Source organism: Naegleria gruberi (genome assembly GCF_000004985.1).
Source record: "Naegleria gruberi genomic scaffold NAEGRscaffold_54, whole genome shotgun sequence".
In the NCBI taxonomy this organism is placed as follows: Eukaryota; Heterolobosea; class Eutetramitea; order Acrasida; family Naegleriidae; genus Naegleria; species Naegleria gruberi.
The window spans coordinates 152689-166530 of NW_003163273.1; the positions used below are offsets into that span (position 1 = coordinate 152689).

The 13842-nt window shown below is 34.2% G+C and overlaps 9 protein-coding genes across 9 annotated transcripts in view; 5 read left to right on the forward strand and 4 right to left on the reverse strand.

The window, feature by feature from the left end:
* Nucleotides 1-311: 311 nt before the first annotated feature.
* NAEGRDRAFT_60876 (uncharacterized protein) lies at nucleotides 312-1428 on the forward strand (the record flags this gene model as incomplete). The annotated part of the gene is made up of 2 exons (XM_002672288.1): nucleotides 312-767; nucleotides 796-1428. 2 exons carry the CDS (start codon nucleotides 312-314, stop codon nucleotides 1426-1428), a joined length of 1089 nt encoding a protein of 362 aa, XP_002672334.1.
* A 270-nt stretch (nucleotides 1429-1698) lies between these two features.
* Nucleotides 1699-2247, forward strand: NAEGRDRAFT_72586 (ARF/SAR family small GTPase; the record flags this gene model as incomplete). The annotated part of the gene is made up of 1 exon (XM_002672289.1): nucleotides 1699-2247. The coding sequence occupies one exon, from the start codon at nucleotides 1699-1701 to the stop codon at nucleotides 2245-2247; it is 549 nt and encodes a 182-aa protein (XP_002672335.1).
* Nucleotides 2248-3417: 1170 nt separating this feature from the next.
* On the forward strand, nucleotides 3418-4304 carry NAEGRDRAFT_52303 (uncharacterized protein; the record flags this gene model as incomplete). The annotated part of the gene is made up of 2 exons (XM_002672290.1): nucleotides 3418-3628; nucleotides 3859-4304. The coding sequence occupies 2 exons, from the start codon at nucleotides 3418-3420 to the stop codon at nucleotides 4302-4304; spliced, it is 657 nt and encodes a 218-aa protein (XP_002672336.1).
* An 87-nt stretch (nucleotides 4305-4391) lies between these two features.
* NAEGRDRAFT_72588 (uncharacterized protein) lies at nucleotides 4392-6903 on the reverse strand (the record flags this gene model as incomplete). The annotated part of the gene is made up of 2 exons (XM_002672351.1): nucleotides 4392-6166; nucleotides 6216-6903. The coding sequence occupies 2 exons, from the start codon at nucleotides 6901-6903 to the stop codon at nucleotides 4392-4394; spliced, it is 2463 nt and encodes an 820-aa protein (XP_002672397.1).
* A 931-nt stretch (nucleotides 6904-7834) lies between these two features.
* NAEGRDRAFT_81248 (ARF/SAR family small GTPase) lies at nucleotides 7835-9923 on the forward strand (the record flags this gene model as incomplete). Its single annotated transcript, XM_002672291.1, has 3 exons — nucleotides 7835-9372; nucleotides 9415-9474; nucleotides 9516-9923. The coding sequence occupies exons 1-3, from the start codon at nucleotides 7843-7845 to the stop codon at nucleotides 9921-9923; spliced, it is 1998 nt and encodes a 665-aa protein (XP_002672337.1). The 5' UTR covers nucleotides 7835-7842.
* Nucleotides 9924-10100: 177 nt separating this feature from the next.
* NAEGRDRAFT_72590 (uncharacterized protein) lies at nucleotides 10101-10505 on the reverse strand (the record flags this gene model as incomplete). The annotated part of the gene is made up of 1 exon (XM_002672352.1): nucleotides 10101-10505. One exon carries the CDS (start codon nucleotides 10503-10505, stop codon nucleotides 10101-10103), a length of 405 nt encoding a protein of 134 aa, XP_002672398.1.
* Nucleotides 10506-10819: 314 nt separating this feature from the next.
* Nucleotides 10820-11317, reverse strand: NAEGRDRAFT_72591 (uncharacterized protein; the record flags this gene model as incomplete). The annotated part of the gene is made up of 1 exon (XM_002672353.1): nucleotides 10820-11317. One exon carries the CDS (start codon nucleotides 11315-11317, stop codon nucleotides 10820-10822), a length of 498 nt encoding a protein of 165 aa, XP_002672399.1.
* A 137-nt stretch (nucleotides 11318-11454) lies between these two features.
* Nucleotides 11455-12042, reverse strand: NAEGRDRAFT_72592 (uncharacterized protein; the record flags this gene model as incomplete). Its single annotated transcript, XM_002672354.1, has 1 exon — nucleotides 11455-12042. The coding sequence occupies one exon, from the start codon at nucleotides 12040-12042 to the stop codon at nucleotides 11455-11457; it is 588 nt and encodes a 195-aa protein (XP_002672400.1).
* Nucleotides 12043-13265: 1223 nt separating this feature from the next.
* Nucleotides 13266-13842, forward strand: part of NAEGRDRAFT_59240 (uncharacterized protein) — a gene marked incomplete at its 5' end in the record, with an annotated part of 2532 nt that continues 1955 nt past the window's right edge. Inside the window, one exon of the mRNA XM_002672292.1 lies at nucleotides 13266-13809. Within this exon, the coding sequence (XP_002672338.1) occupies nucleotides 13266-13809 (544 nt within the window). The remainder of the gene's footprint in view (nucleotides 13810-13842) is intronic.

A 13842-nucleotide genomic window follows, 5' to 3' on the forward strand; every position in this document is an offset into this window, starting at 1 on the left:
TGCAGACGATGATAGTTACGAGAATTGTGAATGACAGCAGATTCAAATCGAGCCATCAAAACTTGAATTCTATTCTACAACCTCATTGGAAGAGTAATGACGAAGTGTTTTGGCTGAGACAAAACTTAAGACATCTCCATCGGATAGTCTATCGCCAACTTCATAGTTACGTCTAATCTCCTTGATAGTAGTTAGAACCCATGCCTTTTTACCTCATGAAGTTTTAATCTGCTAAATTAACTTTTCAAATTCTTAGCTCAATGTTCATCACATGTCTTCCATCAACACACAATTATTTTACAATAAAAAAAATGTCTGAAGAAGTAGCCCTCGTTATTGACAATGGTTCTGGAATGTGTAAAGCTGGTTTTTCTGGTGATGATGCTCCTCGTGTAGTGTTTCCTTCTATCATCGGTCAACCAAAACACTTGTCAGAAATGTCCGAATTCTACGTTGGAGATGAAGCTCAATCAAAACGAGGTCTATTAAATTTGAGAAATCCAATCAATCAAGGAATTGTCAATAATTGGGATGATATGGAAAGGATTTGGTTTCATACTTTTTACAATGAATTGAGAGTTGCTCCTGAGGAATATCCAATATTGATGAGTGAAGTTTCGTTGAATCTCAAGACAAATAGAGAAATGATGTCACAAATCATGTTTGAAAAATTTTGTGTGCCAGCTCTGTATGTTGCTAATAGAGCTGTCTTGGCATTGTACGCTTCTGGAAAAAGTACTGGAATGATTGTGAATTCTGGAGATTCTGTCACTCATGCCGTTCCTATTTACGAAGGTCATGCTCTGCCATGCCATTTTGAAAATGGATTTAGGTGGTCGAGATTTAACAAATTATTTAATGAAAATGTTGACAGAAAGAGGATACACTTTCACTAACACTGCTGAAAGAGAAATAGTTAGAGATCGTAAAGAAAAGCTCTGTTACCTTGCTCTAGATTTTCAAGAGGAAATGAATTCGGTTGTAAGAGAAGAACCAACCATTGATAGAAAATTGTATGATATACCAGAGGGTAATGTTGTCACTCTTGGGAATGAAAGATTCAGATGTCCAGAGATTTTATTCCATCCAAATATGATTGATGTGGAATCTAAAGTTGGAATTCATGAAATGACTTTCAATTCAATTGGACAATGTGATCCTGATATAAGAAAGGAATTGTTTGGAAATATTTTCTTATCTGGTGGCAATACCATGTTTGAGGGAATTACTGACAGAATGAGTAAGGAATTAACTGCTCTCGCTCCAGAATCCTTCAATATTAAGGTGACTGCTCCACCTGAGAGAAAATACTCAACTTGGATTGGTGGTTCAATGCTTGCACTCAGTTCCACTTTTAAAGATAATTGGATGACAAGGGAGGATTATGAAGAGGTTGGACCAGCCATCATACACAGAAAGTGTTTTTAAAATTTAAACACCAAGTTCCCAAAATGTTTTTCATTGGAGTTCATTTTATCTTTTGCCAGCTATTTATAAACATGATGACGAAATTTTCGTCATCATTACAAAAAGAATGATGTCAGCGACTCCGAAATTAAATTGCTGATGAAGAAGACACTGAGGGTTTTCATTCAAATAATGCCCATTCATGAATGATATTCTTGAAAAAAACAAGACAATTTAATTTGCAAACAAGCAATTCAACTAACAACTAACAACAACAATAACTCAACAAAAATGGACTTTTTCAAAAAGATTGGTCAATTCTTCTCTGGATGGCTCAAAGGTTTATTCGAAAATAAGGAAGCCAAGATTCTATTCCTTGGTTTGGATGCAGCTGGTAAAACTTCAGCTCTATATAAGATTCAATTAGATGAAAATGTCAGCACCATTCCAACTATTGGTTTCAATGCTGAAGTTATACAATATAAGAAGGTTACTTTCAGAGTGTTTGATATTGGTGGTCAGGATAAGATTAGAAAGTTATGGAGACACTATTATCAATCGACGAATGCTATCATTTTCATTGTCGATTCTAATGATACTGAGAGATTTAAAGAAGCTGCTGAAACCTTACGGGAAGTTATGCAAGATGATCTGTTGAAAGATGCCAAGTTATTGGTGTGGGCTAATAAGCAAGATTTACCAAGAGCTGCCAATGTTAAAGACATGGTCAATACTTTGAAATTACACGAGATCAAGCAAGAATGGTACATCCAACCATGTAGTGCCCTGTCTGGAAATGGATTATTCGAAGGTTTAGATTGGTTATCCAGTAAATTGTAAATATCACAATGAATAAAATCATGTCCAATGGAGACACTATTCAAATATCTTCTTTTTCGTCAAGTAATTCGTGAATTCGAGATCCATCTGTTGACTCACCAACACTCTTATAAACTCCTTCTTTCTTGAGATGATAATACACAAGGCAATTACAACTCCAATAATCCACCAGTGAGAGATCCAACGGTTGCTGCATCCAAATTCCAATAATTGAATTTACTGCCAGTTGTTGAAACTTTTGGAACAATGCAATCAGAAAGTGTTGGCGTAATACGCACGGCACCAGTTCCTTTCGAATAGATAGCATCAACCAGAATGTATATTCATTGGGGCTTCTGATGGATTCACACTGGTTTTTGTTGAGGTTCCATCCATAAAGAAGTCAAATCCAGAGAATGTTGGTATTGTATTCATTCCAATAAACATCTGGATCAAATGCTGAACGAATGAACAGAATAATCTTTGCTCTTGAAGGTGAATGACGCATGAAGAACACATCTATTGGAATTGTTTTGTCTAAATTCCACAATAGAATTGTCAATGCTATTTTCAAGAATGGGATTTGGTTGCCTCTCATAAAGATTGAAAAGATAGTTTCGTTTTGGGGAAGTGGACAAATAATTTAGCCATCTTCATCCAACACGAATAATCTGAATGTAGGATTTAAATTCATTAATGGAGGAGGGTTTCCAGTCAGGTTAATCTTCAACTCATTTGCTCAATGAAAGGAAGATGATATTATGCCAAAATATTGTACAGTTTGGCTCTGCTCCAGGATTCTCATCTTCATACACAGCTTTGTAGTTCGACAATATTAATTATGCACTTGTTTCATCAGCTTAAATACTATCCAGTCAAAATTTGATGTAGATAAATGAAGGAGTTTTTTAAAGTGGAAAGTTGACAATGTTTGAAAATGAAACTCTTCCACACATTACTCAATATTTTAAATACAACGAGTGTATTCTTTCATCAGATACATGTAAGAAAGAAATTGTAAACCCAATTGAACTGCAAGCTCTTCAATTATTGTAAAGTTTACAATAAAAAAAACTCAGCTCGTCCTTAAAAGTCCGCACGAGCCAAAAAACATTCGCACAAACATAAATTCCCATAAAAGAAACCACATGCCACGTATTCGAAAAATCAAAAACAAAACACAAAAAAAAAATGTCCACTACTACTATTACTACTACTTCTAAAACTACATCCCGTGTCTGGCTTATTGTTGGTACTTCCACAGGTTTCGGAAGAGAATTTGTCAAGTCTGTCCTTCATAGAGGTGAAAAGGTTATAGCCACAGCTCGTTCCTTGGACAAGATTCAAGATTTGAAGGAATTGNGTGCTCATACTATGCAACTTGATGTTACCTCCGATCAAGGTACATTAAATTTGTTTGCTGAGCAGGCAATTGGAGTGTATGGTCATGTTGATATTCTCATCAATAATGCTGCCTATGTTTTGAATGGGACTATTGAGGAGACATGAGGAGATCAACACTTGTTTAATACCAATGTTTTTGGATTGTTGAATACGACACGTGCTATTCTTCCACATTTTCGTGAAAGAAAGAGTGGAATTATTGTAAATATTCATCCATTGGTGGAATAGCTAGTGTTAAAGTTGGTGGATTGTATTGTGCTACTAAATTTGCTGTGGAAGCAATTTCTGAAGCACTCAAAGATGAAGTTGCTCATTTGGGAATTAAGGTTGTCGTTGTTGAACCAGGTTACTTTAGAACTGATTTGCTTTCGTCTAGTAATATGAAGGATGCTAAAAAAACTATTTCAGATTATGAACCAATTTACAAGGAAGTTGATTTCCATGCTGTTAATCACAAGCAAAGAGGTGATCCTGTAAAGTTATCCGAAAGACTCGTTGATGTTTTGACCCAGAGTGGAGTTGCTGCTGGAAGAGAAATTCCATTCAGAATTCCATTTGGTGTTGATGCTTATCCATTCATTGAAGGTAAATGTCAAACTGTTTTGAAGGAAATGAAGGAATGGGAAGATGTCATTAAGAGTACTGATCATGATGATGTCACTCCTCAACAATAATTGTAAAATATTTAACATTTCTAAAATAAAGAGTTGTAGATTCAGCTCTAAATGTTCAAGAAATTGATATAAAGATATATATTTAAGTTACAATTTAAAGATTGGCTCACCAGGTTTCAAATAACTGGTAAAATGAGAGCCCACCACTGTGTGATAATTCATGAAATTGAGTGATTTCTCTTCGTGTTGTGAATGAGATTTTGTAAGCAAGTGCTCCAATCTTTCAACTACCTTATCTTCTACACCTGATGATTTATGACTGGAAAGATGGGACAGAATATTATCAACTTGCTCTTGATTGATTCCGTTTTCTGTTTCGAATATTTGACAAAAATCTGCATTGAATTCGTCCATCTTGGAATTTGCCTTCTTTTGCTCCAATTCGTATAACCATTCATCATCTTGAACTTGAGAACGTTTCAACAATTGATAAACAGAGTGAATATGATGATTCTCTGCAAAAATTCTTTCCACTGGTCTGAAAATGAACGATTGTTTCGTAAACTTGTAAGATGACCAATCACAAACTATTGGAATATCCAAAAAGTTTGAAAATTCATTCAATTCCTTTGCTCTATTTATAACTGAACCAATCATGGCAAAGAAACGCATCTGCTTACTTCCCACATTACCCATAATTCCATTTCCTGATGCACCCGATGCGCACATCTTAATTTTCGGTTGGTTATCCTTACTCAATGTTTCGTTCAAAGAGTTCAGTAAGGTAAGGATCTTGAGGGAAGTTTCCAAAGCAGCTGCTTGAGGATTCTTATCGGTAAAGGTAATAACATATTCATTGTAACTCTTGATTTGAAGATCTGCCTTTGAGGTCTTACAGATTGTTGAAATGGAGGTCAATGCTTTGGAAATTAAATTCGAAAGCATACCAGATTCGAATTCATAGGAATCTTCATTGAGGTTTGGAACTGTCAAGTAGATAATTGCACATTCCTTCATGGAGAGACCAAGTTTGAATAGATTGTTGGCAATATTTTCCTTCTTGGAAATTTTCGAATGGTTTCCACTGCTATGGGACATGTGACTCCTCGATTCCTTTCTTGAGTGGAACGACTCATAAGCATTGTGATGATTGTTATCTTGCTTGTCATCTTCAGTTTCAAGCTTGGTCATTTCCAATTGATTCAAAACCGAATCTGGAATAAATGCTCTAATTTCACCCAACCATCTCACAGTTTCAGTTAAACTTGAATAGATTGCATTGGCTTCCGTGAATATCGAAGATCTTGGTTTGATATTCGCCAAATCCAAAATCTCAATCTTTTTGAAATCTTGTTGTAATTTGATAAATGGACTTGCAACTGACCACCCAATAAGAATACTCATTATTACACCAAGTAAACAAACTCCTATAGAAACTCCTATAATAACATAACTACTCATAATAATACCATTCTTTACCTCTCTTTCATCAAAAACTAAGGTCATTCTCCATTTTAGGTTAAAAAATATATATGGTGATGAAGAAACCAAGAAACTTTCACCTGCATCATTGGTTAATGTTAGTCTAATATCTGTAGTTTCGTTTAAATTGTTATCTTTCTGATGTTGCAAGAGTTTGGTCATGAGTGTTCCAGCTCCTCTTGTGGTCACATTGGTTGCCTTCATTCTCTTCAAAACAATGTCGGGAATTGTGAGAGAACTACCAATGATATAGTCATTTCCATATTCTGATAGGATGACATATCCCTTTTCTAGAACTTTGATTGCTGACAAGAATTGAGCAATGGCATCGAGTGAGATGTTGATTTTGGCAAATCCAATTCTATTCTTCTTTCCTGAAGGTAATTCGGTTCTATTGTAAATTGGGGTTGACCAATAGGTTGATTGAGGTCCATTAATTACTATATTAACAATTTCATTACAATAAAATATTCGAAACTAAACACTTACCCTTATAAGGAGCTCCAAATGCACCATCTGGATACATCTTCATCAACTCTATAGATTCCAAATAATAATCAGTCTTACCAACAGCATAGGTAATATTTGTCGAATAAGAATTCGGATTATATAAACCAGTTGTCATATTCGCAGCATACACCACAAAATTTCCTTTTTGTCTCTTCATAGCCAAAGCTAAAGATTTAGTCTTTACATCTGCTGAAAATGCATAGAGTGCATTATTACCTTGCTCTCCCAAGCAAAAATTTGTAACTGTCACGCCAAATGTCTTAATTCTTTGATAGAGATAGGTCAATACAGTATCAGCAAAGTCAATGTGATAATTATGATAATCATCTGCTAAACTATCTGCAATGTATTTGGCGGGAATTAATTGACCATTCATGAAAGCTTGGATTTTCTCATTCATGTTTGTGATTAAAACGTCAACTTGTTCGAGAGCTGCTGCTTCGTTCATGGTGTAGGCAGCTGACCAAATTGGGATGGCTGTCATGAGGACAATTAGGACAATGGCAATGATGAGGAATAGTCTGATACTTAGAATAAACTTTAGAAGAAAGTTTCTATTCGAATTGGCTGGTTTGGCAAAGAGTTCTGCATTAGAATCAGTTTCGTCTTGAAGAATGTCTAGAGATTGACGAGGAGGTTGCTTTTCTTCTGGTGCTATCTTTGTCATTCTATTAAGTATTCTAAAGGACAGCTATTAGAAAGTTGTTTTTTTTGGTTTAGTTTTTAACGTGTTCATCTGAAAACATCAACTCATTTGAAGGATAAGATGCAACATCATGCATCATCGTAATCTCCCAAGAATCAATCAGTTTAGTTCAGTTTCTTATTAATCAATATTGAAATCCAATAATATTGAAATGTCGGTTTGTCCCTGTTTTGGTTGATAAGTATTCAAAGCCTTTCAAAAGTTGTAAAATCTCTAAACAATTCAAGGAATGGGCTTTGTTAAGTTTATTCAATGTTTCGACTCTAGACAAAAGCAGGCATACCAAGACCATGTATGGATCACGATTTTTCTTTAAGCACCTTCATTCCTTATAAGTTAACTCGTACTTCTTGCAATATCTCACTACATATCAATGTTTATCAAACAAAGTTATTCGAAATATTCAATCTCTATATTTCCCAAATCTTTCATTACATCTCTAACTATTACTAAGCTACATTAAGAAAGAAGCATTTCTAAACATTGACTTCAATTCGTTGACTTTCTATCCTAATTGTGACTGAAAGTCCACTCATTGAAATACAACTTGCGATCTATACTTGACTCTGCACAAACATTATGTTCCAGCAGAGTTGTACACAATTTTGGAAAACAACATTGCCATAACATATGTATCAGTAATAAGGATTGTTTGGTGAGGAGTGAGGAATATATGTAAGCGATTCTTTTATTTGGATCCCTATTGCTTACATTCAACATATTTGTAACAGAACTTCATGACACTTTTTACATCATTGCCACCTCATCACAATTTTGTAAACACATTCTCCACAACAACAACAACAGATCATCTTTGTCATCATCTTCCGATCAATTAAAAATAAATTCAATAAATTCTTTAGATGATGAACTTGTAAATTATTCATAGCAGCAAAAAAAATGTGGAATATAATGGATCATATTTCGAGCGATCAGGCAAAGACCGTCACTGAGAAGGTTATTGATGAGGAGGATGTTAGTAAATATTCGCATTGGTATTGTAGGGATGAAAGTCTTTTGAAGGAGGATGCGGAATCAAAGCCTAATGAAGAGGCCATCAGAAAAGTACAAAATTCAATGATTTATTATTTGATCAGAGATGAAGAGACAAAATCGGATGCTGCTGATCAAAAACAACAAGTAGAAACAGAAACTGAAAAGACTAACGATGAAAACAATCAAGAAAAGAAAGAAGAAAACAAGGAAAAGAAAGAAGAAAAGATTCCGAATGATTTGTTTGAAATGGAAACAACTCAAGGAGAGGACGATCTTGTTACGGTCAATTATAATAGATTGGGTCAGAAGGAAGAAGAGTTGGTCTATTTTACCATTCACATTCCAGATATTAAGAAGAAATTGTTGGTTTCTAGAGAATTACTATTGTTGGAAAGCAAGGTTTTTGAGGGAATGTTGAACAGTGAAATGTTGGAATCAAAATCAAATGAAATGACTCTCCAAAAGGAGCAAGCTCAAGAAGGTGAAAAATCATCATGTGAATACTTTGATTTGGCTATGGAATTTATTCATGTTGGAAAATTGGGTGTTTCCAAAACTTCATTCAATGAAAATGTTTCCAATATTATTGAATGGAAAGACTTGTTGGGTTTACTGAGAATTGCTGACGAATATCAAATTGAAAGTTTATCGAGAGCCATTTCAAGAGTTGTAAATCAATTCAATGCTCTCACTATTGGAATTACTTGTTTGGAATTTTCAGCTGATTGTAAATCCATCATCTTGCCAAACGTGTGTGATAATTTGGCTTTCAATCCAGCTTGCGTTGTATCGGATATGGTTTATTCTGGAATACCAATTGAAACTGCAAACCATGAAGAGGTTAACCAATACTTGGAAGATCCAAAACTTGCACTCAAAGAGTATCCATTCCTCGATAGTAATTTAGCTCCTCCAACTTTGCACAAGATTCTTGCAACACCACTTGTGCAACCACTCGCAAAGATTATTATTTCACTTCCAATTGAATTATTTGAAGGAATGATGACATCACCTTATTGCGCTCTTAAACAAGATCCAAAGATGGCATTCATTGTTTTGTGGATGCTTCAAGATGTTGAGAATAGATATATTGATACTTTTAGATTATTGAAAAGTGTTGATTGGAGCTTGTGTGAAACTGAAATTCTCTACACACTCATCTACTTTGTATTTATAGGAATTGGAAAAACATTGCCACAACATAAGAGTATTTGTGGAGAGGCTCACGACATGCTACACATGTCCATGTTTAGAAAAAATAATACTCTTTCTGATGAGGATTGGTCAAACTATCTCACCAAATTATTTCCAGAAAGAGAACAAGGCAAAATCAGTCATCTACACAAGGAGTTGAGATTCTTGAATCTTGGAATTGATGCCTCTGGTAAAACAACACTTCTGTACAAACTTAAATTGGATGAGGTTGTCACAACTGTAAGTAATTTATGAGATTGTAATATTTCTTATAATTTATAGATTCCAACCATTGGATTTAATGTAGAAACTGTAGATTATAAGAATGCCAAGATTACCATGGTAAGTTAAAGTATTGATTTTGTTATATTGACTTTAAATAGTGGGATGTTGGTGGTGCTTACAAGCTTAGAGCTCTTTGGAGACACTATTACCAAAACACTAATGGCGTAGTTTTCGTTGTGGATTCTAATGATAGAGACAGATTGGAGGAAGCAGCTGATGACCTCCACAAATTGGCTAAAGAAGACGAGCTCAAAGATTGTCCAATTTTAATTTTGGCTAACAAGCAAGACCTTCCAAATGCTATGAGTGTCGCAGAAATAGCAGACAAGATGAAATTAACTTCACTTTCACAAAAGAAATGGTTCATTCAAGCATGTTGCGCTCTGACTGGTGAAGGATTGTATGAAGGTCTGGAATGGGCTGTTGAATCATGTAATGTGAAACTTGTGAATACTCCAAAGGGTAATCTTCAAAAGTTCTCTCATTTCGGAACTATGACATTTTAAAGAACGCTTAATATATTTACTTTAATTTCTATTTACCGCAATTTATTTCCCCAAGTATCGAATAAGATGAAGTTGAGTTCTTACAAAGGAAATACTTTATTCTCTCGAAATGATTCGGTCAATATTAACACTAATGTGTACACTAAAAATTGATAATTTTGGATGATATTTCACAACTTAACACCATCTAACACCTCCAGCACAACCATATCCGGCGCCATAACCATAACCACCATAATAAGGAACAGCTCCATATCCACCATAATATGGAACTCCATAACCTCCATATCCACCATAGAATGGCATTGAGTAAGCACTTCCATAATTATTTCCATAACTTGTTGGACCAACATATGAAGATCCATAACTTGAGTATGGATTTGAGTTGACAGCATTAATTTGATTCAAATAGGATTGAGTGTTTTGAGCATATTGATTGTAATTTCCTCCAGTGACTCCATAGTTAGAACCAGCACCTCCATATGAACCATAATTGTTGCCATAATTGTTGCTATATTGGCAGTTGACCAAGCATGCAGCTAAGAGAAGAGTTGCGACAAGAGCAGTGATGAATTTGTTCATTGTTTTGATTTGTTTTTTATCTGAATTGAATGAGAATGAAAGTTTCTTGGTATTTATATGTTTGGAAAAATTGTTTTGGATGCTAACATCTTGTTTTCTAAATGTAAATTGGACAAAATAGGAATGGTTGTTGTGGATTTTGTGTAATTTAGGATGATTTTGAAATGTAAATAGAAATTCGACTAAAATGTAATTATTCGATTAATGTAATTATCTGATCTTTGCAAATTTTTGATAGAATTATCTTGGTTGTTGCCAATATTTAGAATAATAATCACCACCAATGTCTCAACACTAGAATAAATTTATTGAATTTAAATAGTGTTGGAATTATCCTGATTAACTTCTAGTTGATTACTTTCTCTCTTCTTTGAAATGAACAAAGCATTCACAACCAAACAAAACAATTCAAAGGACACAATAAAACTTGCAGGAAATCTAATTTCAAAATTATTTCCAAAACCATAGAACACGAAAGGAAAATCTCCAACAAGAATCGAAACAATTTGAAGAACAGACACACCACTCAATATGAAATAATTAACTCCTTCATGATGGAGAATGTAGAATAGACCAGCCAATAGAACCTTAATTATTAATGCAATAGTTTGAATGAAATTCTTCTCCTTATCACTTCCCAAAAACGTGTAACATACAAGCATTAGTAGCATGGAAAAAACTAAATATCCACTCTGTGGTAGTCGTTCTTGTTCCTTAATTTGGTTGCACTCTTGCTGATTGTTGCTAAGACTTGGTAGAGTTTGAGATTGTTCAACGTCTTTTGGATTGTTACTTTCATCAATTGAGAGCATAGTATTTGTTTGCATTCTTTTTTAATTATTATCTTTTTTTTATTTGAGGGTTTTGTTAAGAATTTATTCCAAAAGGTTCCATATGAACTTGTTTCTTCCTATTTAGTATTAATTACGCAGAAGTGAATAAAGTTCAATTAGACTTGCTGTTGAGAAGGAATTGTGTTGTTGGTGTGAGCTATTTGCTTGGTTTCACTCCTCTTCTTCTTTATCACCATTACAATGCTCAGTACCAAACTAAACAATTCCAAGGTCATCATTGAATAGATGGGAATGAGAACAGCCGTATCAAAAACTCTTTCATTTGGAAAGAACATTATCAAAAACAAGAGTGAATCACCAACAAGAATCGAAACAAACTGAATGGCACACACTCCAATCAAGATGAAATAATTTCCAAAACTACAGATAATTACGCTCAGAGCAGAAAGTACAAGTTTGATTAACAGTGCAATAGTTCCAATGAATGCCTTCTCCTCAACACTACCCAAAAACAAGTACACCACCAATAGAATGAGCATGACTACAACAAGACATGTTTGAATAATCCTCTCTGTGAGAATGTTAGTCAATAGAATCCTTTTCACCTTTTCTGCTTTGCTCTCTGACTCATGTTGTTGGATTAACAAATCTTCCAGTTGTGATTGAGGATAATGAGCTGCCATACCTCCTTGTGATTGGTCAGTATCTTCTTCATCTTGTGAGTGGTTGTTGCTTGTTTGCATTCTTTTTGTACTTTTCTATTATTGAATTGTTCCATAGCATAGAATTTATGAGAGAAGTATATTGGATTGTTATTAGAAGGGTATGATAAAAATGTATTGGACTCGAAGTATCATTAGTAATTAATGAATCTAAAATGTTTCCATTTGCTCTCTTCTCATAGATCTAGTATTTTTAAATACAATAATATTAATTAAATTAAAATTATTAATTAATACAAGTAGCTAAATAATATTGTTCTGGTTTTTTGAATAAAAGATAAAATTATGATAGATGTGATCATCTTTTCAGGGTCTCATGGAATTGTTTCTTCCAGTCAACAAGCGGGATGATCAGGTTTGGCTGGGGTTGCTATAAACATAGATCCTTACCGTTCTCCAGTCGGGGAAGAACAGCAATGGGCATGAATCCTAGTTGTGTGGGTATTAACCAGATGATGAATTCAACCTTTTCGGAGGCATCTTATTAAAAATGAAGGAAATTGTTGTGGTTTGAATATTTTTTAATAATAATTGAAGTAATTTGGTATTTTGGAATATGATGAAGAACAAGTAAGAAAGATGAAGATAGGTTATTCGAGTAGTGGTTGTTTTTTTGTTTATTGTGGAAGTTAATCCAGATTGATGGTTGAATGGAAATCTAACCGTTACACAAAATTTAAATTAAATTTTAATAAAATCAGAATTAATAAATTATTAGAATTAGAAAAAAATTCCTCTCCACACCTTCATCATGCCATCATAAATATTTTAGAAGACAATTTATGCCAATCAATTTTCACACTCACAGATGTGCCGATACCTCAATAAGCTCTCCATAGTTTCTTTTGGGACTGTAGTTTACAAACTTCAAAGACCTTTAAAAGAAGTGATGATACTTCATCACCGAAGCTTCTCTTTCAACACACCTTTGCTTGATACCATTTAACTCACAAATAATCACAATAAGTTGAATCAACTTGTCATGTAATAGATAACGAACAACACTATTAACAGCTCATGTTCATCATTCATTATCCATGTTCACAACATATTAAATTCATGCCAAATATTTTAACCATTTTCTTCTCAAAAAGTCTAAATAAGTCCATCAAATGTGCATGGTCTATTCCGAGAGCTAAGAAATTTAAAATAAAAAATCAAAAAAAAACATCTTTTTCATACAACACACTCACAACAATCAAAGCTGTTGAATTAAAAAAGATATTACTAAATTATTATTGAAAATGAGTCAACCACCTTCCGAACCAACTCAACCAGTATCATCATCACAGTATGTAGAAAGTCTACCAATTCCAGAGGAATCATCACCAAGATTTAGATCAAATTCAAGGTCTCGAGATGGACCACTCTCTCCTACCTTCCAAAAGATGCCAGCCGATGTTTGGGATTTATCCTCTGAACACCATTCGAAAAAAGCTTCTCTTCCAAAATCACCATCAAGCTTATTAAAGGGATCTAACTGCAATTTGCAACAAATTGGAAAAACCAACTCATCATCTCAAGTTACACATCATTCAAAGACAAAATTAACTTTGGACATTATTCGTAAATTGCCAAAAGCTGAATTGCACAGACACTTGGATGGTTCTGTTCGTGTTGAAACCATCATTGAACTTGCCAAGGAACAAGGTGTCGATTTGCCATCATTTGATGTTGAAGAATTGAGAAAACTTGTCTCTGTTACAAATGATTGCACTTCACTTGTTGAATATTTACGTGGCTTTGATATTTCCCTCTCTGTCATGCAAAAGAGATACAGTATCACACGTATCATGTACGAAGTTTGTGAAGATGCTGGAA